General features: G+C 47.7%; 7 protein-coding genes across 7 annotated transcripts; 6 read left to right on the top strand and 1 right to left on the bottom strand.

Annotated features, from left to right (window-relative positions):
- Window positions 1-584: 584 nt before the first annotated feature.
- BJ212DRAFT_1295782 (uncharacterized protein) lies at window positions 585-1867 on the top strand (the record flags this gene model as incomplete). The annotated part of the gene is given in 5 exon segments (XM_041332356.1): window positions 585-915; window positions 982-1004; window positions 1024-1278; window positions 1515-1535; window positions 1682-1867. The coding sequence occupies 5 exon segments, from the start codon at window positions 585-587 to the stop codon at window positions 1865-1867; spliced, it is 816 nt and encodes a 271-aa protein (XP_041198386.1).
- Window positions 1868-3221: 1354 nt separating this feature from the next.
- Window positions 3222-5056, bottom strand: BJ212DRAFT_1475965 (uncharacterized protein; the record flags this gene model as incomplete). Its single annotated transcript, XM_041339306.1, has 3 exons — window positions 3222-4655; window positions 4711-4810; window positions 4863-5056. 3 exons carry the CDS (start codon window positions 5054-5056, stop codon window positions 3222-3224), a joined length of 1728 nt encoding a protein of 575 aa, XP_041198387.1.
- Window positions 5057-10625: 5569 nt separating this feature from the next.
- Window positions 10626-12234, top strand: BJ212DRAFT_1475966 (drug/metabolite transporter superfamily; the record flags this gene model as incomplete). Its single annotated transcript, XM_041339307.1, has 11 exons — window positions 10626-10847; window positions 10908-10925; window positions 10972-11003; window positions 11053-11130; window positions 11185-11336; window positions 11398-11515; window positions 11575-11612; window positions 11668-11758; window positions 11810-11903; window positions 11955-12125; window positions 12181-12234. 11 exons carry the CDS (start codon window positions 10626-10628, stop codon window positions 12232-12234), a joined length of 1068 nt encoding a protein of 355 aa, XP_041198388.1.
- A 186-nt stretch (window positions 12235-12420) lies between these two features.
- On the top strand, window positions 12421-13499 carry BJ212DRAFT_1321811 (uncharacterized protein). The gene is made up of 3 exons (XM_041334426.1): window positions 12421-12725; window positions 12779-12796; window positions 12843-13499. The coding sequence occupies exons 1-3, from the start codon at window positions 12504-12506 to the stop codon at window positions 13218-13220; spliced, it is 618 nt and encodes a 205-aa protein (XP_041198389.1). The 5' UTR covers window positions 12421-12503; the 3' UTR covers window positions 13221-13499.
- Window positions 13500-14797: 1298 nt separating this feature from the next.
- On the top strand, window positions 14798-16384 carry BJ212DRAFT_1260539 (drug/metabolite transporter superfamily; the record flags this gene model as incomplete). The annotated part of the gene is made up of 10 exons (XM_041330119.1): window positions 14798-15034; window positions 15089-15106; window positions 15162-15193; window positions 15243-15320; window positions 15379-15530; window positions 15585-15711; window positions 15768-15805; window positions 15860-15950; window positions 16009-16102; window positions 16157-16384. 10 exons carry the CDS (start codon window positions 14798-14800, stop codon window positions 16382-16384), a joined length of 1095 nt encoding a protein of 364 aa, XP_041198390.1.
- A 1782-nt stretch (window positions 16385-18166) lies between these two features.
- BJ212DRAFT_541761 (uncharacterized protein) lies at window positions 18167-20423 on the top strand. Its single transcript, XM_041343454.1, has 11 exons — window positions 18167-18713; window positions 18762-18779; window positions 18842-18873; window positions 18922-18999; window positions 19062-19213; window positions 19284-19413; window positions 19469-19506; window positions 19556-19646; window positions 19696-19789; window positions 19840-20010; window positions 20063-20423. The coding sequence occupies exons 1-11, from the start codon at window positions 18414-18416 to the stop codon at window positions 20243-20245; spliced, it is 1287 nt and encodes a 428-aa protein (XP_041198391.1). The 5' UTR covers window positions 18167-18413; the 3' UTR covers window positions 20246-20423.
- Window positions 20424-20500: 77 nt separating this feature from the next.
- Window positions 20501-22836, top strand: BJ212DRAFT_1321832 (uncharacterized protein). The gene is made up of 8 exons (XM_041334427.1): window positions 20501-20629; window positions 20681-20761; window positions 20809-20912; window positions 20969-21269; window positions 21320-21587; window positions 21638-21847; window positions 21898-22262; window positions 22320-22836. The coding sequence occupies exons 2-8, from the start codon at window positions 20703-20705 to the stop codon at window positions 22540-22542; spliced, it is 1530 nt and encodes a 509-aa protein (XP_041198392.1). The 5' UTR covers window positions 20501-20629; window positions 20681-20702; the 3' UTR covers window positions 22543-22836.
- The last annotated feature ends 80 nt before the right edge of the window (window positions 22837-22916 follow it).

The following is a 22916-nucleotide window of genomic DNA, read 5'->3' on the forward strand; positions in this document are numbered from 1 at the left end:
AAAGTGTGGGTAATGGAATTGTCCCCTCCCTGTACATGAGAGTTGTCATGCCTTGTGATGTATTGGCGGTGCAATAGTCATCATGAGCTATCCCATTGTCAACAAACGTGTTACCCGCTGGCAAGCGAGATATGTTACATCTTCGGGACCAACCTTGTTCGCCCTTGCATTATCGTGTCGCGCGTTATAGGACAAGTATTGGATGTCCGCCCTCTCTGGGACACTCTCATAGGCGTTGAACCCCTCATGCGTAGTACGTCCGATTTTTTTCATGTCTCGTTCGTAATGGTCGCGCCCTGTCCAATCCTTCCTACAAACCCGAGCATACTCGATGGTCCTGATGACAAACCTACGAGATTTACGTGCTACATGTCACTTAGTTCACCTGTTCCGCCCCTTGCTAGCTGGACTTGGGCTTTCTGCAGAGGATTTCGTTCAGTGATCTTACGGTCGTTGCCTACAACTTGTCCATCCCTTGAAAACTCCGACTTCGACTTCGATCTTGACTTCGATCTCGACTTCTCCTCTCGACCTGGCCTGCGGGACGCGCCTTTAGCTCTGCCAGTCTCGTGTGCTATCCAAAAATGCCGAAGCTGCGCGTAGTTGTCGTGCCGGCCATCACAAATGATGCCCTGACTTGTTTGTATCTGGGTGGACTCTCGTCATCTACCAGCATCAAGACGCGTCTGCCCACCGGCAGTGATCTTGAAGATATCCTTGACTTATCCCGCGGCCCAATTCTCTTTGGTAGCTTTGACGGCGTCGAAGTCTTCACACATCTATGGCTTCATAAACTCACCTCGGTGCCACTTCGATCTGAGGTCAAGTTTGATCCAAGCCTGCTGCAGATAATTTTTGACTCCCTCCATGCTTTCAGGAACCTCCAGTGCATACGTGTATCCAAATCCTCCGATTGTTAGTTCTGAACGGTACAGTCATCACCATTGACTCGGACACCATACGTCCACTCTTCTACCACAGTCACTTTCGGGTTGCGGACATCGGTACGATATCCCGTCTCAGCATTGGCGAGGCGACCTGGAAGAAATCGGAGAAGCATGGTCCTATATTGAGGTGTTGCTCCTCAACGAGACATATGGGAGCATGTCTGGCGCGGCACATATGTCACTGTGGATTTCACTATCCGAGGTCGTCAGATTCGTCGGGTGTTACCCTTGCTTGAAGAAACTTTGCATTGGTATTACAATTAGTTCCGTGGATTATGACTATGACATTAAAGGGCAAGCCTACGTGCCCTCGAGCGCTGTGACTCAAGTAGTAAGTTGGAATCTCTCGTGATGAAATACCCTTGTGATGAGGAAGACATAAGGGAGACTTACAAGTCAGGATTTGATATATTTTTACGAAGCCTTTCCCCCAGCCGAAACCCGACTACCTTCCCCAGTCTGACGCATTTTAGAACCGTAGATTCAACTGGGTGTCAGGCGATTGTTTCCAAATGGTGTTTCTCTTCGTGCTTGAGCGATTGCTGCTATATTTTTGCCATGACGCAGGCAAAACGCGGGCTACAGAATGTATCTTTTGTCGGTATTTCCGCAACAACCTTCCCCTCAGCAATACAGATTCCTTCAACGCAATATACATTGGCTTCTGCGACACGAACCAAAAAATACGGAGAATTAGAACAGTGCTGAATATCTATGAAATCTACCGTCTCTAGATACGATTCCGCCTACGCCTTTCAGACTCCCGCTCATATATTCTCGACGAGCATATCAATCACGCGTTCTCAGGCCCCGGCTTTTTCGCTAGCTCCTCGAAGACACTCGAGCCAACCACACATTTGCGCAGCTGGAATACCAATTTATCCAGACAGATGGACTGCGAGAAAAGGGGGACCATATGAACGACCCTTTCGCGGGACCACAACCTCAATAAGCTGACGGTGATGGAGACCTTCCTGTGTGCACACCCGTTTCTAGCCTCCCTTAGATGGCCCTATCGAAGCAAGACAGGTAGGCCAGGGTTGGAACTCCGTATAAGGTCTGCTTTTCATGGCTGTCCGTTATCGTAGAAACAACCGATCGGTCATCAAGGTCCTGCCACGATAACGGACGTTCAGCACCATGCAAAATGCTTCCGCAGCTATCTCCCTGTGTTCTTTGCTAGTCTCTCGCAGGCAGACCAAAGACAGGATGAAGATATAGAGTTAACTTGCCTCTCACCCAACTTCGTCTCTGATCAAATTCGTACGGGTACCAGGCTGCTCGTTTCTGCGCATCGACCCTCGCCAAGGCCTTGGTAGACGACAAACAGACTCTTGGAGGGAAAAATTTTCCCCCCAAGCTAGACTCTTCATCCCCTTTTCGTGCAAGTGCGCTATCCTGTTCCTAGACTACAAACGATCCATCAGTGATCGCTGCGACGTCACGCACTCCAAACCTTGAGCTAGAGGACCCTCCTTCGCCCGTGTCACACGTCAATGAAAATCATAGCAAACACCAATTGCAAATGCAAAGGGGCAGCAGGACTTGACTTTGGTGAAACCTGTCGATCAGATCTGCGGGGAGTCGGGATTGTCCAAACATTGTGACACAACTGGAATTTGGACGCCGATCAGCACGTGGCACCATGTGCACCTTTGACTTGAACGTTTCAAACTTTCAAAGTATTCCGAGACTCGCATTTCCACACAAAATCCACTGCACATGAAATAGGTAGTGATACTGTGTATGTAGTTAGCTAATGTAAGTATACGCAATACAAGTACGAGAGATGGACCTGCAGAGTAAAATTACAAAAGAGATGCCAGCCTGCATAATAGTACAGACTCCTGGCTTTTAGGAAACGTACAAAGCTGCTATGCTCTGCGCAGTTGGGGAACAACCAACAAAGAAGAGAGACGCAGTATTATAAGCCAGACGCCAAAGAAAAAAGAACGAGAACCGGCAAACAAACGAATCTGAGAAGCGATGGGCGTCGACCTGGGATATGTTGAAGGCCAGTGGAGGAGAAACACACGGAAGAGCAAAGTAAAGCAGAGCGGAGAAGCAAAAGATGGGATATATCACAATAGTCGACCAATATGTATAATTTTTACTTTTGCGTCGTATATCGAGATGGCGAGCGGCCAAGGTCGGCCCAGAAAGCGCCGAGGAGTGACCAGGGATGTGATGATGAGGCCTATAAATTACATCTAGTCTACGTTCAAAAACCGCACCGTCCTTTCGGACCTGCATTTTGAACGAGCGCCAGTCTAATCAGTGTTGGGCAACGATAGGGACACCTTCGGCAGAGCCAGCATGATAGCCCATATGCACTTGCGCATGCAGGGCCTGCTGCTGCTGGCGCAAGTACTGCTGCTGTGCGGAGGAGTAAAGCATTTGTTGCTGATATTGTTGAGCATATGACGGTGTTGAGTGTCCGCTCACTGGCGTCGAGTGTCCACTCGTTGCTGGCGTTGAATGCCGTGAGCTTGCACTGCTACTTCGTCCATGAGCATGCTGTAAACATTCGTGTTGTCCACTGGCCAGGAGAGCTAAGCCAATTGCACCGTGGTCACCCGAATGCTGATAGTGGTACCGCAAACCGTTCATGTTCTTGTATCGGCGCTGACAATCACTGACACCACAAGCAAATGGCCGAAGCCTGCGTTCTGCTTCCCGTTCGACTTCGCGCATCTCGCCTTCGGTGATACCCTGATCTTCCTGCCCGGCGGCCTCGCGGGCAGACCGCTTGCTAGCCAATAGTGCCTGTACTTGCTCGAGGTCCTTAGGCGGTGCAAAGTTACAGCTGCCGTGGGTCATGTGATATTTGAGCCCATTAGCTTGCTTGTAACTCTTGTTGCAATTAGGCTTAGGACAACGGAAGGGCTTGGATAATAGCAATGATGATGCAGGGCGAGAGAGCGTGGTACTGGCACGCTGATTGGCTTGCTGTGACGGGAAAGAAGCAGGGGAATCTGACGGTTGAGGCATGGCCGCGGAGGGCGCGGGGTGGTGCGAGGCGCTTGCTGGAGACGGAACACGAGAGGCTGACGGAGTGTTGGCAGGAGTATTGCTTGTGGAGAATACTACGGCAGGAGGAAGGCAGCCGTAGGGACTACCCGGTTCACTGACAGGTGTGATAGGTGCATGAAGATCATCGCTGGCAGGTGGGGAAGGAACAGTGCCAGGCATTGAGGATGAGTAGTCGGAGTAGCCCGCGTAACCATTAAACGCATCGGGGGCATTTGCCACATTTGGGAGACCGTTTCGAGAGGGTGGGAATGCCGAGCCGTGAACGGAGCGGGAAGGGAGTACGGTTGTCGTATCAAATGCCGACACGGGAAGATGCGGAGAGGCAGGTTTCGATTGACCAAAGTGGTTAAACGAATGACTAGGATGTGACGACAGTGGGGTGGTAAGGGGGGTGTCAGGGGGTGTTGGTGCGTTTGACGAAGGCGTACTACCCTGATCGACATCAAGTTCCATGTCATCTGGGTCGAAGCCACCTTGGTGGTAAGACGAAGGGTGCTGATGATGGTCTGAGAAGTAAGAGGGAGTTGCGTTATGAATAGACTGAGGTAAAGGAGGGACGACTGGGAACTGAGGGTGACTGAACGGGTCAAGCACGACAACGTGGATCTCCTCGAAATGCTGTAGGAGAGCATGTAGGTCATCTAGCTGTAGACCACAGCATGTGTAGTTGCGACACTGCAATAGTAGAACCATGAGAGGTTGGCACAAGATGCGAAAGTCACGGACTCACCAATTCATCGTCCCTGTCGAAGGCACCGAGAGCATTGAGAATTGAACCACGGTCGCTGTCAATAGATGACGACAACTTGGCACATTTGAATTCATTAGGACTACACAGACTGTATCAGCACAATGACACGTGTAAATGAAGCATGAACTGACTCCAGTGGTCCTAGAAGTTGACCAGGGGAACAACCAGGGTAGAAGCGGCTTCCGAATGAACCAGCACGCCATGATATTGGGGAGCCTAGAAAGTAAGGCATTGCACTGTTATTACCAGTGGATGAACCAGATGCCATGTGGAAATCAGGGTGATTAGGAGACTGGAAGGCGATAGGTTGGGAGGTAGTGACCATAGCTACGGAAGCTGGAGTAAGATATGTATACTACTGTAGACGGCGGCTACAGAATGAGATGAGTCTCGAATTCGAATTGATGATGTGGAGGAAGAGAGGGTGCTATATATCGGACGGACTATCTCTAGCCTTAAGCCTATTTAGCTTGAATCCAGCCATGGATCATATTATGCTCAATTACATAAAAAATCGAGAATCTCGGCATTTCGGCATAATACACTGCCACCCGGCCCTTTTACCACTACCGGCGCCTATTGCCGCCGACTCAGCCCTGCCTCGCGACCAAAGTTTATCCGCTCCTTTCGACTATAATGCACTGATACTTGAACACCGTAAGTACTGCCATCGATTCATATTTTTCATAATATTATATGTACCGCTGATTCAGAATATGTGACAAATTATTGTATCAAGGAACATCGTCAACTCGCACTCTCGCGGGGGGTGTTACGATAATTTGATCATGACATTAATCCGAGTCGTTGGCGACTCCTACTATCTGTTACTACACGAGGCCTTCAGGACCTGTCCCTCCATTTTGTCTGGACTGCTGCAGTATCTAGTCCTCCACTTGCTCGATTCGGTACTCTCAGTACAAGGTTCTTGGAGCCCACACACATCCTCTGAATTCTGATCCTGAGAATCCATCCTCGAAGAGTGAACGTTAACGTCAATGAACCTTAATAATCTCTTTTGGCATCAACCAATGACAGTGTTTCTATTTATTGCCTACCCAGAGCATCAAGTTCTTCTCTCTACCCACGAGCGCGGCAGAGAGCCACCAATGAGGTTCCTTAGCTTTTTATACGGCGATCAGCGTCTTCGAAGCTTCAACCCTTGCTGTGCATCACTAGCACTTATGTCTCTTGCTCGCATCCAACTCTAGACACAATTTTATGAGTCTCCACCCTCACTGCACATACAAAGCACAGCGCCAGAATTACTCCAGAGCCAGAAATCTCTCAACAGAAAAGGCTACGGGACAGCTGCATAGTAGTAACATGCAGAACGGCGTTTTTACCTTCTCGGTCGCGAGGCATAACACTTTCAAATTGTCACATTCTACGACCGTAAACGCGCCCACACAAAGGCACCCAGATGTAATTAATGTTACTAATCTTTATCTTAACTTGGTTACACTTTTGCGCGCTCTGTCGCATAAAGGGCAGATCATGTGTTGAACAGGGTCGGAATGTTTGTCAAGCATATTCTCGTACGACATAACATCATGTCTTATGCACAAGGCTCCACCTCTCGTAAGCACTCCCTTCTATCTGTCCTAAGCTACACCAATTGCGCCCTGGTCCTTCAAGTTTATTCCCAGTTGTTCATAAATTGCAGCGGATCATGCACGGATCTCGTTGTGAACCAACCGTAGGGGTCAACGCTATCACCTCTGCGGCACCGACCGAGACCAATTCGAGTGTTGGAGGTATTGAAGATACTAGTATAGTGTGGAATTCATGCCCGAATGTCCATATGCTCCACGGAACATTGATTATATGTTTACCATCCACCAAATCTCCAGGAATCCACTGGTCCCTATTTCCCTCCATTTCAATCAGACCGCTTTTGGAGTGATCCGCTCTAATCGAACACAATCAGCAGGCACTGGCCCGCCTTGCTTACTAGTCTATTGATCCTATGTAGCTGTTGATTGTATATATCACCTGCTTCTCACTGTCCGGCTTGTGTCTACTATTTTCGTTTGCGGTTGCGAAGAATACCACCCATCCTGAAGGATCGCCATGTTGAACACTCGTCACCGCAACGCATCTTTGACTTCGAGATCTAAGAAGTGGCCGCTCTTGGATATTACCTACGACAGAAGTATCCGAGGAGCCGCATCATCAACTGGACAACAGAGATTTTGAAGCTTGAGGTGCTACTCAATTAACGGCAAACAAAGCCAAGGCTCCGCTGGACACGCAAACATCGTCGCCATTCTCTGCCAGTCCGCTATCAACCGTGATTGACACCAAGTCAGCTAAACAACGTTATTTTAATGTCCTGCAGGTCGGATACTGTCCTTGTACTACAAGTGATGCAACACTGTATGGAACGTACTTGGCTGCCGCTTGTCTCGGATGGCACGTTCCCATTCTGACACCTGTGCAACGACTAGAGCCACGATATTCACCATGAGACCGAAGGTATTTTTTGTCGTCTTCGAATCAGACGTGCGACTGGAATCTATATCTAAAACAATAAAGTCGACCGAAAAGCTCACTTTGGCTGGATGTATCCGCGATTGAGGAGGCGGTATCCTTGATTCAGAATCATTTGGGGATAAATTTGGGTAATGCGGTCCAAGATACAGGCCTCGAACCAAGGCCCCGCCTTCGAGATCAACTTGGCGTCTGATTGTACAGATCTGCCGGGGTCACCCGGTTATGTAATCTGTGCCACTGCGGGATGTCGAGTCTTCCCGCCCAGCCACTGTGCTCAGCCTTAGCCTCCGGTGACCTGCTATACTCCCCACCGGCTCCACTCCTGCGCAGCTCCGAACATTCTCACAATGTTCCACAATCCCGCGAATCAAACTGTATTTTCTCACCGGATCACCATATCATACATCGTGCTCGGACCACGCGTATAATTGCATACGGTGCTTCCTCCGAGATTATACTGCGGAGAACATTCCGGGGTGCCGGAGAGTTTATTGCATCTCGATCCATGTTTAGACTTTGCCTCGTGCCCAGATCAATTTTGCCACCAAGCTACAAGAGGCTGCAAGTCATCCCGTAGGTCCCAGTGTTAGTTCACCCTGATTTGACAGAACTTCGAATGAAGATTCCTTGCAACTATTGAGCCTGATGGGAACTTGCGCGACGGGTCTTCTCGCTCAGCGGAGATACAGATATCATTTCATGCTCTCGACCTTCTTTGCTCCGCATTCAACACGCTATCTATCGATTTTGGTCGCAATCGCTGTACAACGCGAGGCTTCGACCTAGATGGCTCCTTGTTCCCTGGGCGGGGAGCCACACCGTTTACCCTCGTTTACCTCGGAGTTTAACTACTATTTCGTGGATTTCGACACTTTTCTTGATCTAAGACAGTACGAGGCTCTACTGCTAGCTGCTCCGAGCTCCACGCACTCTCGTTCTTGTAATCCTCCCTCATAGAAAGGCCAATAGGCTTGATTATGATTGCATCTTTTGGCGCCTATGACCGTTTCATTGTTTTTCCTGAAGAATATGTTGCGTCTTGATCGGGGGAGCACAACTCTATCGGGAAATGCTTCCTATCGTATTCTTCGTGCATGTGACTTCAACGCCACCATCACTCAGATTTCTCTGTTGTACCACAATAACTGCAATCGGCTTCCGACAGCGCGAGACCATCTACTTACCCACAGACATGCCACATCTTGATGTTGTTTGACATCGATTTTCACATTTCTGATGAGCCGGAAAATCGTTTGGGCATGCCCTCTCAAGCATGGAGGCCCCCAAATGATGCATGACGATATCTGCCGGTCACCCTATCAAAGTTCAAGGCGCGTTTCATCCTAAGTGTTGAGCCATCGTGGTGGTCGCCCACACGTTGTTCCAGGCTCCCTGGAGGTCTGATACACGCGCCTCCTTACATCGTCCTTATCAAATGAGTAAGTAACTTCCGGCATAATTTCGCAGACTTGTCTATATTCTTGTTGTAATCACATTCTTTCCGAGATTGACACGGGACGCCTGCAGCCTAGAAGTGTACTCTATGTAAGTCAGTTCCACCACATACCTTTGACCCTGCTACGAGCGCCGTATTTGACTCCGCGGACTTACGACACTTCTGCTATTGAGATATGTGTCTGGTAGTCGTGGACTTTGACGATTCTGGGTTTGGAACGATGATCGAGGGTACATACTTTGATTTGTTATCTGATTGTCAGAAGTCCTCTAGAGTCTGATTTAATGTTCCCCGTTCACTTTTTAGGTCTGGCCCGCATTACGTATCACGTGATGAGTCCGTCACTCGTAAGTGGCGGCGAAGCTACGCCCAGTTTAACTTCTGATGGTGGTATATATTGGCTTATATTGGCGGTATAGTGCGCTCACCCTGCTTACTTCCATTTGTGTTCAGAAAAGTGTCGGATTGACGCCGAAGTACGACACGACATCCCCACCTAGGTTATGAGTGATGAGTCCCCTGTTACCTTCCGAAGTACTTCGGCTTCCAGATAAGTTGACAACTTGAAGAACAAGGTATGTGGAGCGTAACGTAAGAACCTAATGACAGGACTGGTACCTCGAAACCTTGTCAGTTGCAAATTTACGTCTGATAGCAGGAACAGCGGCGACAAAAACCTCTTGGCTAGCGCTCGCTGATGCCAACGTGAACAACGACGATGAATCATTTGTTAACATGAAAGGCGTCACCCAACTCAACCCCTACTAGTACAACTCGGGTTGTTCATCACCAACCTCTTTGCTTCCAGAATACCCGCCATCTGTGCTCATCTAACTCCCAAGTCAAGTTTCATCAGTGCATGCGCCCTCCACCGTACCAAACTCCACTCGTCCATCACTTTTGCTGCCCTCGTCCTTCTTCGGTGATTGAAGATGCGCTTTTGGCGCCCCTACGTTCTCGTATGGCTACCATCGTCGTTCTCCACCAAAGCCCGCTTTTCCTCCGCCAAACTCATACTCCATTACCACCCCTGACAACTCCGCCGGACATGCCGTCATCAAGTTATTCAACGTCGATGTAGAGGATTGTACTGCTCGTATCTTATTGGCATCATCATCCAAAACATAAGCCTCCGCCGGTTCATTTCCTATGATGCCCGCATAAGCTCTACCTAGCAGTAAATTCAAAGTCGGATTGAAAAATGCAGAATCTTGCAATGTGCGCGCACCTATGACTAGACACTGACTGCCACTGGCTAATGTATACATAAAATGTCATTTGCCTAATTTATATCAACATACTAATCTTACCACGCACGAGGTGCCCAGCCGGGAGCTTGTATTCAACCGTCAGCCTATCGAAAGAATGCAAGTCTCCGGATAGTCATATTATTTGCACAGAGGCCTAGATCATGGGTCAACCAAGTAGCTTGGTTGACTCTAGCACAACTCTAGCATATGTACTAGACAAAGTACCAGACCATAGTAAGACTGCACTAAGTGATCCGGGCCGCGCTAGCCTGGGAAAAGCTAAGTTAAGCGCGTCGACTTCTTCGTAAGACATAAAAGTACGACGCGTGACTCGGTTACTGCTGGCAACTGGCTTCGACTCCGAATCGATTGGCATTTAGCACCGCCTAAAGGTATATACACTGTTTCAAAGTCTTGTCATGTGCTTGAACTAACACGAGTAATGCCAATGCTCCTACAAGGGGACCACAGGATGCAGTTCATGCCGATTCGCTGGACGTTCGATGGTTAAATGTTCGGGCCAGTTAATCCACATGTGTGATTGATCGATCAACCGCCAGCTTCGATTACCTTATGTATAGTATGTATTACTATTATGCAGGTCCTAGACCGCATGAAACTTCTTAACCCATCCGGCCGTTGAATTACCAACTCATTGGGTGTACCAACCCTCTACCCAACGAACGTCGAAGATGAGCAGGCCCAAGTCCCCACTCATTCACGGTGACGACATAGAAAACTATGGCTCGATGCAAACATGTCAAGATGATGGAGCAATCGCGAACGAATCACTCAGCTTCACCGCCAGAAATGCTGGGATGTTATTGATCATATACTCCCAGTTTTTCTTCGCTTCCATGGATATCTCAGTGAAGTTACTGAACGGCTTGGAGCCTCCGGTACACACACTTCAGGTTAGCTGTTTCCATCTTTGGTGATCGAATATGGAGTAAAACTAACTTGAATGTAAACAGATTATTGTGATCAGGATGGTGCGTCACAGAGTCCTCGACTCGAGCGTTTATTGATTAGTCTCAGGGCATCACTTTTGTATGCTGCGAGATATACATGTTTGTCAATTGCTTTCCCAGACAACGATTTAAAACTGATGACACGAAGGACTGTCATGGGGATCCCTGATCCGATAATTGGCCCTAAAGGTGTTCGAATGATGCTGTTCTTTCGTAGTATCACTGGGTAGGTGCTGATCTATTCGCACGGCCTCAAACTTGTCAACGATCTGTTTCCCAGGTTTTTTGGGCTATCTGGCATGTACTGGTCGCTCCAGTACTTGTCTGTCGCGGATGCGACGGTCTTGGTTTTTTTAACACCTCTTACGACGGCGGTGGCTGGATCTGTGTTTTTGAAGGAAAGTTACTCCGTCAAGCAAGCTGTCGCGGGAGGTGAGAGTTATAATCTGCCTCTGATAGTTTATGATTACTTATGGAGAATTCAAATCCCCAGTTTTTAGTTTACTCGGTGTTGTCCTCATAGGCAGACCCGCATTCCTGTTTGGTTCCTTGGATGCTATTCCTCAAGGACTCCCAGACACGGCTCCTGCGCAAAGGCTGGCGGGTGTTGGGTGGGTACCATTACGCGTACTCTGTCCCGCTCAACCCACAATTTATCTATTTTTGGCAGGGCGTGTATGGTCAGCGTGCTCGGAAATACTGGAGCATGTACGTATTGTGATTGACCTTCTCATGGTAATGGCCGCTTTAATGGTTTGTACAGATACCTCGATCCGCGCAATTGGGAAGCGCGCTCACCCGATGCATGTAATGACATTCTTTTCATTATGGTCCACAATTATATCATCTTTGGGGTGTGTCAATGTATCCCTGCATTTTACGTGTCAATTCATTATTTGTAACAGGATGGTTGTTTTCGATATTCCCGTTGTATATCCTACATCATGGATGTGGGTACTTCTTCTGTTCATAGTCGGTGTCTTCGGCTTTGCGGCGCAGGTGCGTACAGTCATTCTGCATCTACTTACTGGCAGTTCACTATGATTTTAGACTCTTTTGACGATGGGACTACAGCGAGAAACTGTGTCGCGTGGTGTCACTGGAATGTATGCCCAGGTGTTTTTCGCTGTAGTGCTCGAACGCCTGCTCTTCGGAGTTGTACCGTCTCTATTGTCAGTTCTCGGTGCCGTCATCATCATGTCCTCTGCTCTCTATGTCGTCGTAAGTGGTCACTGTGCTCGTTTGTTGTTGCCAAACTATGAATTTCACCCACCAGATGAAAAAGCAGAAACCTCACCAAGACAGTACCGCTGACAATACCCAAAAATAAAATTGTGGGTTCCTACCCACTGCGAGGCCACATTGATGCTTCTGAGTCTTGCACTTTCTACAAATACCCCAGCAGTTGTACATTCAACAACTGCGTATGATGCAGTTAGGATACCTGTACCCTTTTTGTGCCTTATATATCACGCACTTTGTCACACATTTATATGCAAAGGTCACAACCATGCCATCGAGGCACTGGGTCCCTGCTGGCTGGTGTACCCACGCTGGCTAGTGCAACGTTCCAAATCTACCAACCCATCAACGTCGAAGATGAGCGATAGCGAGTCTTCTCCCAATGACAACGCAACGTATCCTACGTACTTACGCCCGTTTGACGGGGTAATAGCGGACGATGGTCGACCTAGTGTCACAGGCATCACTGCTGATAACATTGGGATGTTATTTATCGTCTCCGCCCAGTTTTTCTACGTTTGCGTGTATAGTGCGGTTAAGATACTGAACGGCTTGGAGCCTCGAATGCACACGTTTCAGGTTAGCTGTTTCCCTACCTCTGGTTGTCGGATGGATTGAACCTAGTACCACAGGTCATTACAATTAGGATGGTATGTCACAGTTTCCTGGCTCGAATTAGACATTGATCGGTCCCAGACCATCACGTTCATTTGTTGCGTGGTATACATGCCCTGTACAAACAACGGCCTACAACTGATGACACGAAAGACTATCATGCGAATCCCTGATCCAGTAGCTGGCTCAAAAGCTGTTCGGGCGTTACTAGTACTTCGTGGCACCAGTGGGTGCGTACCGATCTACGCGCACGACCTTGATTTTCCAATGATCTTTCCATGGTCAAGGTTTTTCGGGTTATATGGCATGTATTGGTCACTTCAATACTTGGCTGTCGCAGATGCGACAGTCCTGCTTTTCTTAACACCTCTTATGACAGCGGTGGTTGGATCCATCCTGTTGAAGGAGAGCTACTTCATCGATCCGACTGACTCACCCCAGTATGACACTATATGGTAGGTTATAGTGGCCAGGATGGTCTTTCACATAGTTTCTGTGAATTGGAGTCCAATTTTGACTGGTGTAACGGTATCACCTTTACCTGCTGCGTGTTATATATGTCTGTCAGTTGCCTTTCAAACAACGACCTACAGCTGGCGACGGCGGCGGCCCCCACTCGAGGTATTATCGTGACGATCCTTAATCCGATATCTGGCCAAAGGTGTTCAAATGCTACTGGTCGTTTATGGTATCATCGAGTACTGAATTTTGACCCAGGTTCAAGACCTCATATTTTGTTCGATGATTTTTTCATAACCCAGTTTCTTCGAATTACGTGGCCAGTATTGGTCGCTTCAGCAATTGTCTGTCATGACAGCAGTTGCTCAATGCATCCTCTTGAAGGAGAGCCACCCTGTCAAGCATACTGTCGCAGAGTGTAAGAGTGGTGTTCTACCTTTTATGATATATGATTGCTTATGATTTCCTAGTTTGCAGGTTATCCTCATTTCCAGGTCATCGATTCTCTTTGGTATCCTTGACGGACGCCATGTACTATAAGGAGCATCAGTGCAAAAGCTGGTGGCGGTTGAGTGAGCAACCTTATTTGCTCTACTCAACTCACCATTCTGTTTTTAATAGGGCATGTATGATCAGAGATGATCAGTGTGCTTGGAAACACTTGTACGCATTGTAATTGACCTTTCATGGTATTGTCGCGTTAATGATTTTGACATATGCACGATTCGTGCAATCGGAAAGCGCATGCACCCAATGCATGTGATGGCATTCGTTTCTTTGTGGTACACCAATGTAGCATCTCTGGGGTGCGCAAATAAATCCCTGCATTTCATATTTTTGTGCTAACTAACTATTCATTTGTAACAGTACGAGTGTCTGCAATATTCCGATTGTATATTCCACACCATGGGCTCGTGGCGCTGGCTTCATGACGCAGGTCAATACTGTACTACTAGCAGTGACCCTGCATCTGTCTAGTGGTATCCACTTCTAATTCATTATTCCAGACTCTTTTGACAATAGAGCTGCAGCGAGAAACTGTTGCGTGGCGTTACTGGAATGTATTAAAAGTATTTTTTTTGCTGTGGTGCTTGACCGGCTATTCTTCGGAGTTATACCGTCTTTGCCATCAGTACTCGGCGCTACCGTCATCCTCTATGCCATGGTAGTACTAGTCATCGCTGGCCTTTCTTGCACGACTCCTTTGCTCATTCAAATTTCACTATTAGTTGATCAAGCAAGAATCCACGCCAGACAGCACCACTGGCAGTGCCACAACCTAAGTTCATGGACTCCTGCCCAGTACCCAATCCGAGGCCACTTTCATCAAAGGCTCCTCTTAAACTAAAAATACTCGGGCGGAAACGTCATGTGCATTGTGATAGTGACTCTTGAAGAAGGTCCGATATGCCGCCGATAGCTTAAATTTGTATTCCGACTTAATTACGTCGGCGGCTCGGTATGTTGACTTGTACCTTAAGTTGTGAAAAGGCGGTCACACAGGCTCAGCTCAGCACACACCACTAGTTATTAGTGCAACATTCTCAGGCTGAACCCGGCGAAGATAAATCTCGAAGATGAGCAACAGCGAGTCTCCTCTCACTCACACCGTAGGACACAACTATGGTTCGACACAATCCACTTCTGGCACGTCTCAAGATGGTGGAGCAATCGGTAGACGGCCCAATGTTCCAGGTTTTGTCGCCAATAACGCTGGGATGCTATACATTATATCTTCCCAGTTTTTTTTCGCTTCCATGAATCTATCGGTGAAGATGCTAAACAGCTTGGAGCCTCCGGTGCATGCGCTTGAAGTTAGCCGTTTCTTTATTTTTATTCTCCGAACGGAGTGAATCTCAATATAACAGGTTATTGTAGTTAGAATGGTGCGTCAAAGAGTTTTTACAAACTGCATTCATTTGAATATCGATTCGTCCACAGGGCATCACGTTGATATGTTGTGTGATATACATGTATGTTGGCTACTCCTTCAGATAATGCGCTGCGACTGACGGCACGAAGGATTGTCACGGGGGTCTCTGATCCGATCATTGGCCCTAAAGGTGTTCGAACACTATTAATAATTCGTGGGATCAGTGGGTGCGCATTAATCTGCACGCACGACCGCTTGAATTTTGGTGATCATCTTATCGCTTAGGTTTCTCGGATTATGTGGGCTGTATCTGTCGCTTCAGTATCTATCTGTCGCAGATGCGACAGTCCTAACTTTCTTGACACCTCTTGCAACTGCGGTTGCTGGATGCCTCCTCCTTAAGGAGGGTTACTCTGTCACTCAAGGCGTCGCGGGAGGTGAGAGTCATGTTCCGACTTCTCTCGTCGATGGATACTTAGAGGCGTCACTAGTTTTCAGTTTACTTGGTGTTGTCCTCATCGCTCGCCCCCCATTTCTATTCAATTCCATGCCAGCCGTTATTCCCGACAGATACTACTTGCAGGAAGCAACCCCGATGCAAAGGCTGATGGCTGTTGGGTGAGCGTCGTTTTTTGTACCTCGATCCCCCCATTTTATCATTTGATGTTCGGCAGGGCATCTATGATTGGCGTTGTTGGAGCCACTGGAGCATGTACGCATTGTTATTGACCTTCTCACGGTAATGACTGCTTCAATGATTTCACAGATACTTCGATTCGCGCAATTGGGAAGCGAGCTCATCCGATGCATGTAATGACATTCTTTTCCTTGTGGTGCACCGTCATGGCATCTTTGGGGTTCGCAAATTTATCCCTGCACATTTGCGTGTCACATTAATCATTTGCTATGTAACAGGATGGTCATCTTCAATATTCCTGTCGTATATCCTAGATCATGGCAATGGTCACTTCTTTTGCTCATGGTTGGTGTCTTTGGCTTCGTGGCGCAGGTCAGTTACCAGTGACCCTCCGTCATTATCCACCGGTAATTCACTACCTTCCAGACTCTCTTGACGTTGGGGTTGCAGCGAGAAACTGTATCGCGCGGTTCCACTGGAGTGTATGTCCAGATGCTTTTTGCTGTGGTGCTTGAACGCCTGATCTTTGGAGTTGTGCCGTCTTTGTTGTCGGTTCTCGGTGCCACTATCATCATGTCTTCTGCTCTCTGTGTCGTCGTGGGTGACCATCCTGTTCCGTTACATGACTCCTTTACTCATCTCATTATCAGTTGACAAAGCGAGAACCTACCCCCGACAGTACCGCTGACAGTACAGCGTAACATTGGATTCCTGTCCCTTTCAAGGCGCACTTATGAACTTTTACAGGTCTATATAAAGTCTGTTATTGTTCCCTAGTATGAGAGCTTGTAGTACTCTGTTATGACTTTGAGTTTACTCCATTCGCTCATCTACCTCTGGACAAAAGCATGAACACCATCACGGCATTCACAACTGAGATTGACCACATCATCTGCCTCTACTCTGGTACTTGTTCTCTCTGCCCCCGTCATGTGGCATACATCGTCACCTGTATCCTTTTTCTTTATCGCGCGGTAAGTGTGGTCCCTCAACAATCTTCAAAGTCCGTATCCCTCGCCGCGTGTGTTGTCTGTCGACAGCCTTCCATAACTTTTGTTTGATGATCTCCGTAATTTTTTTTATTGCTTAGTGCCGCTCGGTCATTGGTAGACTCACTGGGTGCGTATTTGATCTACACATACATTCTCAGTTTCTTGATGATAACCTTGCCGCTCGTGTTTTTCGGAATATGTGGGCTGTATTGGTCTTTCAACAGCCCTCACTTTCTTGGTACCTCTTACGACAGCGCATCCTCTCAAGGAAGGTTACTCCGTCACTCAAGCTATCGCGGGAGGTGAGATATATACTCTTACTTCTCTTGTCTGCGACCACTTACGGAGGCGTCATTAGTTTGCATTTTACTTGGTGTTGACCTCGTCGCGCGCCCGCTTCCCAGCTATCATCCCTGAAGGATACTACTTGCCAGAATCGACCCCGGCACAAAGACCAGTGGCTATTGGGTGCCACTCAATTTACCATTTTATGTTCGGTGTGCTCACAGTCACTGGAGCACGTATGCATTGTGATTGACCTCATGGTAATGACTACTTCACTGGGTTTCCACGGACACCTCAATTCGTGCGGAAGCGCGCTCATCTGACGCATCTAATGACACTCTGTTTGTTGTGGTGCACCATTGTGGCATCTCCGAGGTTTGCAGATACATCCCTACACTTCACGTGTCGTGTTGATTGTTTGCTATGTAGCAGGATGGTTGCCTTCAACATTCTGTTGTAAATCGACAAGGTGTGGATTTTGCTGTAGTGCTTGAACATATAATATTCGGGGTTATGTTGTTCCTACTGTCAGTTATTGGCTCTGCCCATCGTTATAGCCTGTTCTGAGAATTTGCTTGTCTCGTCGTGAGTGGCCATACACTGTCATTGATTAACGGCTTCTGACACGTGACTTACATGCAACCGGGCTTCACCCAGTAAATCTACTAAACGCGGCACCAGTAACAATCTGCAAGGAGATCTAGTCTCATCATTACTAGAGACAGTCCAGTCAGCACTTAAGAATAGACCAAGGCCCCCGTTACCTCGGTAATGCATAGGGGAAGTTGAGGACCCACATACGCGTTCAAATTACCGTGAGTGGGTGTTGATTAACGTTGATTGTCAGAATCTTTCCACCATCTAACGTCTAGCCGACGTTTAGCAGACTTTGACGAAAAACCCCTGTCACCCACCTGTGACAGGCCTAAACTTAAACCTTACCACTAGTTCGGAGTGTATTTGATGCCTTTCCCAGATTCACACCACGATGTAACAAGACCTTGTTCGGAGTCCCGAGTACTTGCCGAGTTCAACTTCTTGACTGAAAAAGCGCCTGTGTGACAATTGCTGGTAAGCGACAGACCCTGGTTAGCTCTGAGAGGCTTCCTTAAACATCGACTTGGTTAATATGCCACAGGTCACCTATCTCGAAACATAATAACTTGAATGCTCTCACTGGCCACGTTGAGCAGTGAGAACTTTCCGATGATCAGCTGGTTTTTATTATTGTACCGTCCACTAAAATTGTGTGCCTCTCAGTCAGCATGCGATGTATATTGGGATTGGGGCACGCTCGAGATGACCCTGGCTGAGATCGATATCACTTCGAACCCACGCGTCACTCCAGCTCTAGGCCGATACATTCAATTCCGCCCATTTCATCCAGTTGAACGCAGTGACTGTAAATGAGCACGACAAACGCCTACGTCGCCCTGTCCCAGAGCCCAACGGAGGACGAAGCTCACTGGGATGATATCGATCTAACATCTTCTGGCCTAACACAGCGACGTCGGATTTTTGGCTCTCAGTCTAGATGGTTTGAGAATTTGCAGGCACGATGGCGAGGGATAACTTCTCGTGTAATCACCTTCGTCGAGACGAATCTGGGGATGCTGTTGATCATAGTGGCGCAATTCTTCTTCGTATGCATGAACCTCGGCGTCAAGCAGCTGGACAGCCTCGATGTGCCTATGCACACCCTTGAAGTATGTTCGCTTGTACATATCTTAAAACCCAGGCTTAAAGTTTCATAGCTCATTGCAGTTCGTATGGTTGGTATTTCAATATTTCCTGGCATATACAAATCTTGATTAAGCCGTCCGAATCTTTTTAGGGTATTACCCTGGCATGTTGTGTATTATACATGTGCGTCATTCATGTAACGGTTGTGTCCGCCCTCATATGTTTTGAAAGGGTTGCAATGAAGATTCCAGATCCTTTCCTTGGTCCCAAAGGCGTGAGGCTGTTGCTGGTGAACAGAGGCTTGTGCGGGTGAGTTCTAACTTGGAGAATATATATAGTCATTATAACGCAGTTGCTGAACTTCCTTCAAGTTTCTTCGGCTTGTTCGGGATGTACTATTCCCTGCAGTACCTTTCATTGGCAGATGCGACGGTGTTGAGTTTTCTTGCACCGCTGTCAGCAGCAATAGGTGGATACATCGTCTTAAAGGAGCCTTATTCGAAGCATGAAGCATTTGCAGGCAGTCCGTGCAATCATCCTTTCTTAGTATCCTTTCGACACTTATTCACGCCCATTGACGTTCATTCCTCTAGTTGTGAGCTTGCTTGGCGTCATTTTAATTGCTCGACCGCCGTTTTTGTTCGGTAATACTTCCAGTGTAAATTCAGACAGCAGTGATGCAGCTTCTAGAGCCACTGCGATAGACAGGATACGAGCTGTCTGGTAAGGTGCTATTCTCCTCAAAGTGTTTTTGATTCAACCTTCTCCTTCTCCAAAGTGTCGCTGTTTTTGGAATTGTCTTAGGGACTGGAGCCTGTACGTCGTCGTTGCCTATGAGAGCCACTTCATAACAAGTGTGTTGCAGTGTTGTCAATGCGTGCGATAGGCAAACGCGCTCATCCGATGCATCTTATGATATTTTTTTCTGCATGGTGTACAGTCGTCTCCTCTGCTGCGTGAGCTCCATTGTCTTGTCTTGTAGCTCGCGCTCTGATCGGCGTGCAGAATGTACTTTATGAAGATTCCAATTGTTTACCCTCACAACTGGAAATGGGCTGCAATGCTGATATTCATCGGATTTTCGGGTTTTTTCGCGCAGGCAGGTTGTTGTCATTACACTTGACTTTGCCCGCTTAAAGTTGTTTAAAGACTTTGACTACGATCGGTTATCAACTCGAGACTGCAGCACGCGGTTCTATGGGTCAATATGTACAGCTCTTATTCGCTGGTGTCCTGGAATACGTATTCTTCGGCACAGTTCCTTCGACGCTATCGCTCATCGGAGCCGCTATCATCATGACATCGGCTATATACGTTATTGTGCGTTGTCGTTTTTTGAGATCTCTGTTTTGATTTCAAATACTTCTACCAGGTTTCAAAGAAGGGATCACCGAAGGGACCTGAGGCAATTAGCCTCAGAGAGCCGGACTCCGCACTTGAGGAAGGCTTGTTGCATTCTGAATCGCTAAACACGACGATTAAACCTCCAGAGACGAGCTCAAGCAGCAGGATAGGACATGACGAAGAATTGAAAGAAAAGCCACCATCTGCGTGAGGTTTAACCTACTCCACATATGCCCTTGATGCCGGCTGGAGATAGTGACGATGAAAATAGTTTTTATACGCTACGAAAAACAATGTATATGTCCTGTGTTGACATACTGGACTGCTCAATAATAGAATGAGCAATGAAAACGGTGCGAAGAAAGATTGAAGAAAGAACAACCTACAGGGGCTAGTAGGTTCAGGAGTGTGCATCACGTGATTCTATAGTAACTCTTTGGTGACTTTGTTGATCGATCCCTTTGTGCTAGTAGTATTTATGCCCATGTTTTCAAATCGAAGATCTTCTATCCTGGTTGGAACTTCGAAGGTTGCAAGCGCTCAGCACGCCCTGTAAATTCCCACCGTGCACAGACCCTCGAAGTTCAAGGACAAGGTATATTTGAATTATCTGTCGACCCGTCACCTCATCATTGGCTTGTCATAGATTGCAATACATATATATATGCATGGAGCCAGAAACATATTACTATCAGATTGGTGGCTTCCGAGCTCATTCTGATGGATGGTGAGCACCTCGCGTTGAACAATTGCGTTCACCCAACGGTTCTCCAGGTTTCAGATGTACGACGACAAACCAACGATAGATGCTATTGCGAATTATGACGGTCCCGAACTCAGGCCTGGAGGTCCTGGCGCACCTATCGAGTTGGTCTTAGGTACTAGCATATTCTGAATTTTCGCGTCGCACGTCGACTCATATTGCACACTACAGGAATCCTGCATAATGGTGCTTCATACGTCCTCATGACATCTCATCAAATGTGGGCATTCGTCCGGAAGCACCACTTGCGGCCTTCTCCTAGGAGACCGTGGCAAGCGGACGAATTCGCCTCGCTGTCCCCGATTTATTTTGTTACAAGGGGTGACCTTCAGGACAAGCTCAAGACCTACAAGGTGAAATCCCAAAAGAACAAAAAGGACAAGTGGGACAACAGCCCTGCCAACCGAGGGTTTTTTCAACTTGGGGAGAGGGGCGCTCCTGGCAATCCACGGGCAGACTTTGAGAACCAAAGGTTTGATGGGGTCATGCTACAGATTTGATTGGTGACTGACCGTTTCAAAGAGTCCTATATCGGTTGTTTACGAACAGCGCCACTCCAGGAGCCCTTGGGTTAATCAATCCGCCATGGGCTAGCGCAGTCAGAGTGATCTCGATAGTCGTAAACACGTGGCACAAGGATAGACGTTCCGAACGTTTCGACAATCCCAATATCATCGATGTCGGATGGACAGATGTGATGATGCCAGAATACTTGGAATCTAGACGAGTAACAGAAACTGTACACATAAAGATGAAAGGACTCGCACTAAAAAACGAGGAACAGAACGCGGTACCGCTGTTTACATACATCCGTGTATGTTATCTGACGATTTTTCTCAGCCTTTTGAGCATGGGACCACCAACCAAGAGGGCACGGTAGATATTCTTTACTCGGATATACAAAGGCTTTTCACACATGACGCTGCCAATGTTCCGCTTGTATTACTTGTTCACGACGAGGAGATGGTGCGCGGAGTACTTGCACGTTCTGGAATTGATGTTGGGTCATTTACCTCCGTCGCTGAGCTGTTCCAGCGTGGTCGACCCCAGGTAACACGTCTCTTCGCATCACCAGAGATTGATCTGAATCACACATACAGAAACTATCGCGCCGAAGGTCCTCCAGATCACCTTCCCCGCGACGCTCGAACACTGACGCGTCTCATTCCTCACGTGGCTATGAACGACGCTGGAAATACGAACCCGACAACGATGTCAAACCCTTTCCTGTGGATCAAGAGGGCCAATCATCGTCATCCGTACGCATCAAAGAAGATCACAAGAAACTGAGATCGTCACAACAAGATGGTGCTATTCCCCTCCCAGCTGGATGTATCGTAAACGTGCAGAAAATGGTCAGGACTTTGATGCGGGTTGATCAAACTGGCCCTAGCGTGCAGGCGACAGCGCAACGCATGAACATACCAGCAAACCCACGTCTCCCTTGTGCAGGCAATGAATGCCAGTAGGTGTCCAGCTCACATGACCGCCTTTCAACAGATTTCATTCATGCACTATCTAGCTTGCTCTTGAACATGTGGATTTCGATGATAGAGGGACGTGCAATAGACGAGCAATGGATGGACCGCTTAGCGCACCCAATCCAACCTCCTTCGCCAACCATAGATCCAGTGAAGGTCGGTGCAGACGAGGACGTCGACCCAAATGACTATGCACCCCCATCGATGAGAAATACTGGCGGAACGACTGCCCAAGAGGATGACTGGTCCGATGACGATTGGTAGAAGTGATATTGGGCATTCCTACTAAGTTTGTCGTTCCTCTTACTTGCGTGGATAGCTGACTTTTGCTATCGAGCATCCTATAATATGAAATGGACAACGGAGCGCGATGTATAGCACATCTGTTGTGACAATACGTTGTAGAAGCGTCATCGTCGATTACAATGCGTTCGTGTAGAGGGTTTGGATGGGTCCAAGATTGGGGGTTTCACCACTCAGCTCCAAATATATTCAAATGTTGTATCTAGATATTGTAAAGTACTTGGGTGCAATCTCAAGCTATGTTGTACTCTCGGATCTATGTAGGGAGCAGCCCTCACGCGTCAAGTACCAATTATTTGGCCCATCATTGCTGAACTCTAATTCAATAAATCGTA

The sequence above is a fragment of the Suillus subaureus genome (genome assembly GCF_016647635.1).
Source record: "Suillus subaureus strain MN1 chromosome Unknown BJ212scaffold_3, whole genome shotgun sequence".
In the NCBI taxonomy this organism is placed as follows: Eukaryota; Fungi; Basidiomycota; class Agaricomycetes; order Boletales; family Suillaceae; genus Suillus; species Suillus subaureus.

Bases quoted from the DNA above. Each gene is read 5' to 3' on its own strand.
- BJ212DRAFT_1321832 (XM_041334427.1), top strand. From the start codon at position 20,703: ATGGAGCCAGAAACATATTACTATCAGATTGGTGGCTTCCGAGCTCAT. The intron at 20,913-20,968 runs GTACTAGCATAT...TGCACACTACAG, and splicing joins ACCTATCGAGTTGGTCTTAG to GAATCCTGCATAATGGTGCT. The intron at 21,270-21,319 runs GTTTGATGGGGT...ACCGTTTCAAAG, and splicing joins GCAGACTTTGAGAACCAAAG to AGTCCTATATCGGTTGTTTA.
- BJ212DRAFT_1321811 (XM_041334426.1), top strand. From the start codon at position 12,504: ATGAGCGATAGCGAGTCTTCTCCCAATGACAACGCAACGTATCCTACG.
- BJ212DRAFT_541761 (XM_041343454.1), top strand. From the start codon at position 18,414: ATGAGCACGACAAACGCCTACGTCGCCCTGTCCCAGAGCCCAACGGAG. The intron at 19,000-19,061 runs GTGAGTTCTAAC...ACTTCCTTCAAG, and splicing joins GTGAACAGAGGCTTGTGCGG to TTTCTTCGGCTTGTTCGGGA. The intron at 20,011-20,062 runs GTGCGTTGTCGT...TACTTCTACCAG, and splicing joins CATCGGCTATATACGTTATT to GTTTCAAAGAAGGGATCACC.